Source organism: Oratosquilla oratoria, chromosome 10 (assembly GCF_046742065.1).
Source record: "Oratosquilla oratoria isolate Oo_2021 chromosome 10, ASM4674206v1, whole genome shotgun sequence".
NCBI lineage: Eukaryota > Metazoa > Arthropoda > Malacostraca > Stomatopoda > Squillidae > Oratosquilla > Oratosquilla oratoria.
The window spans coordinates 30,785,791-30,789,282 of record NC_134786.1 but is presented as its reverse complement, the minus strand read 5'-3'; the positions used below and the strand labels follow the sequence as shown (position 1 = coordinate 30,789,282).

Sequence of the window (3,492 nt, the reverse complement as noted above, 5' to 3'; positions counted from 1 at the left end):
ATATGAAAATATGTATAGGTGTATATATATATATATATATATATATATATGTTACGCGTAATGTGGATAATTGCCGAATGTTCACATTAGGCAGAAAATTGCCTAATGTTTACATTAGACAAGCAGTTTGCATAAAGGTTACAATTTGTTAACATTAGGCAAAAAATGCCTATTGTTCACATTATGCCGCCCAATTTTGCCCGATGTGAATTGGACTGCCTAATCTAAACAATGAAAATTAATCGAACAGACAACCTAATCTAAACACTGAAAATTAATCGAACAGACAACCCACAGAAGCCACAAATAATGTAATTTAAAGAATTCCAACGTATTTGAACACATGCAAAACACAATGAAAACAAACTGCCTAATCTAAACGATGAAAATTAATCAAACAGACAACCTAATCTAAACAATGAAAATTATTCGAACAGAAAATCCACAGAAGCTACAAATAATGCAATTTGAATAATTCCAATGTATTTGAACACATGCAAAACACAATGAAAACAATTTGCCAGTTTGTTTTCGATCACAAATTTTTACATGATCTGCCCGGGTGACAGCGCGAGTTGCACTTGAGCTTTTTTCTAAGGCAGCTGCACCGTTGTGAAGTACACTGTGTCGTACACTGGCACTTTACATAGCCTTGCCCACAAGTGCCTCTTGCTGTCGCAGTTCTGATTGATAGGCAGATATCGGGAACCTCTACAGGCTTTCACAGGGGCTGTTTGATTGCACATAGATCAGGTGCTGTAAATTTTGGCCCAATAATGCCCTCCCGACAACCTACAGTGTGAAGTCCATCATTTTCCTTAAGGACGACCACTAACAGATTTTTAGGATCTGTTGGACCGCGATCGACATCTGGAACCCTCAGCGTAGCACACTGACCAACAGACAATGGTTTGAGCAGGTATTTGCCGCGTCTTGTCATCCGTGTTGCTGTCTTGGATTGCCCTAGAGTAGCTGAAACAGGGATCTTTTGGAAATTCGTAGCTACTGTTTCTGTCTCTGCATCTGCTTCTGTCACTACACCTGTCTCTGCTTCTATTTCTGTCTCTGCTCCTGCTACTGCCCCTGTCTCTGCTTCTACTTCTGTCTCTGCTTCTACTTCTGCTTCTGTCGCTGTCGCTGTCTCTGCTTCTATTTCTGTCTCTGCTCCTGCTACTGCCCCTGTCTCTGCTTCTACCTCTGTCTCTCCTTCTACTGCTCCTGTCTCTGTTGCGGCCGCTGCTCTTGTCACTGCTTCTGCCGCTGCTCCTGTCTCTGCTTCTGCTTCGGCACCTGTCTCTACTTCTGCTGCTGCTCCTGTCTCTGATTCAAGAAATAACTCAAGATCTTCCTCAGTAAAAACATTACAGAGGCTGTACTTGGCAGGATAGATGACCCTAATCCAACCTGCGGATCTTGTCTAAATGTAATTTTGAATGGACTGTGGCCAGTTGTTTCATGGTGGCTGATATTATCTTGCCACTGAACAAATTTGAGACCTACTGACCATTTTCTGCTGTTGTTTTCCCTCATCCAAATAGTCAGGTTGTCCTGTATCACTCCATTTAGACGTTCAACAGCACCTTGGCTTTGAGGATGACGTGGACGTCCAGTCACCAACTTCAGCTCTGACCATAGCACTGAAAGTTCGGCAATTATGGCATTGACAAACTCCCGTCCATTGTCAGACTGTAAAATAGCAGGTGCTCCAAATGTCAGTAAAATATGTAGCAGATTTGCTGCAACCTCTTCTGCTCTTTTTGATGTAAGTGGCCGCAACGCACAAAATTTGCTGAAATGATTTGCATATGTCATGATATACTTGAAGTCTCCATCAGGTAATGTTTGAAAATTAATAAGATCTGCCTGGCATCTTGAAAGGATACCATGACTGCGTACTGGTTTTACTACCAAACCCTTTGGAATTTTTCTAGCTTTCTTTCGATGGCAGTGCTCACAGAATGAAATGTAGAGGTAGCATACTTCTTGTGTGATGTTTGACCATTTCTTTTTCACTTCCACAATTTTTTTTATTTTTTATTACCACCTCCATGGCCAATTGCTTCATGGGCTGTTTTAACAATACCAAACACTTCTTCGAGAGATGCCACAAACTTGAACTCATGTTCATTTTTATCTTTTCTTTTCCGAATGAGTCGGTCAGCATTGCCAACACGCAGGACTTCATAGCGTTTCTTGAGGTTATAGTCAAATGCAGAATGAGCTCCATAAGAATTTATTCTTAGCAAATCCCGGATGCACTTATGACGTTGGATGGTGGGCTGGATGAGTGCATTCTCAGCCTTGCCTTCCAGTGTTTGACGCATCTTACGTTCAAAGGCAGCTTGATCCATAGTGCATAAACACAAACTGAAACAAACAAGACAAGATAAAGAAAATACCTAGTCTGGAAATAGGACAGTGATTAGTTATTCAATTCATATTAGATAATGGCAAGCAGTAAAAGAAATAAGCATTTTAAGAACAATAAGAACAATGAGAACGACTTGGGCGCCAGAGCACACACCTGCTCTCTGCTGCTGTGGCTGCCAGACTACCGGCCAGCCGGCTCAGCGCCGCGACCGTCCATTGGGTAAAACACACGCACAAACTTCAGCTGCCGCGGCCTAGTCATTCAGTCAACATTAGGCAAAATACCCTTGCCTAATATGAAAATCTTGCTTAAAGTGAACATTAGGCAAGTGTTTTGCCTATTGTGAACATTGCGCAAATTAGTTGCCTAATGTACATATTAGGCAATTTTCCGGCCTAATGTTCACATTAGGCAATTATCCACATTATGCGTAACATATATATATATATATATATATATATATATATATTTACATGTGTGTGTGAGTGTGTGTGTGTATATATATATATATATATATATATATATATATACATTTATACAAATTGAAATTGCACATATATATACAAAATGAAGAAACAGAACATATTCCAAAGACGTAAATGAAAGTGAACTAAATGTCCGCAAAGGAGGAAGAGGGAACTTACAAACAAATAAAAACAAATTAAAAGTTAAATTGCAATTAATATATATATATATATATACATATATATTTATACATATGTTTTTATATATATATATATACATATAAGAATATATACATATATATATATATATATATATGTACATATATATATATGTATATATATATATTTGTTTGTGTGTGTGTATATATATATATATATATATATATATATATATATATATATATACATACATATATATATATATATATATATATATATATATATATATATGATGTAAGCGGAATAGGAAACACAGGAGTCTTAGTCTTGAGTTTATTCCTGACTAGTTTCGCAGGTATGCTTTTTCAAAGGAATAGGTTTACAAACGGGCTGTGGGCATTATATACATGGGGTGGACCTCACCACCTCCCCGAGTTACCATAGTTGGTGACGAGTGTGAACATCACATTGTGGCTAACGTAACAATGAAGAATTTTT

General features: G+C 38.0%; 1 protein-coding gene across 1 annotated transcript; it reads right to left on the bottom strand.

Annotated features, from left to right (window-relative positions):
* Nucleotides 1-721: 721 nt before the first annotated feature.
* Nucleotides 722-2,351, bottom strand: LOC143028836 (KRAB-A domain-containing protein 2-like). The gene is given in 3 exon segments (XM_076191198.1): nucleotides 722-1,141; nucleotides 1,366-2,022; nucleotides 2,025-2,351. Coding segments are annotated over 3 exon segments (1,404 nt in total).
* Between the last annotated feature and the right edge of the window lie 1,141 nt (nucleotides 2,352-3,492).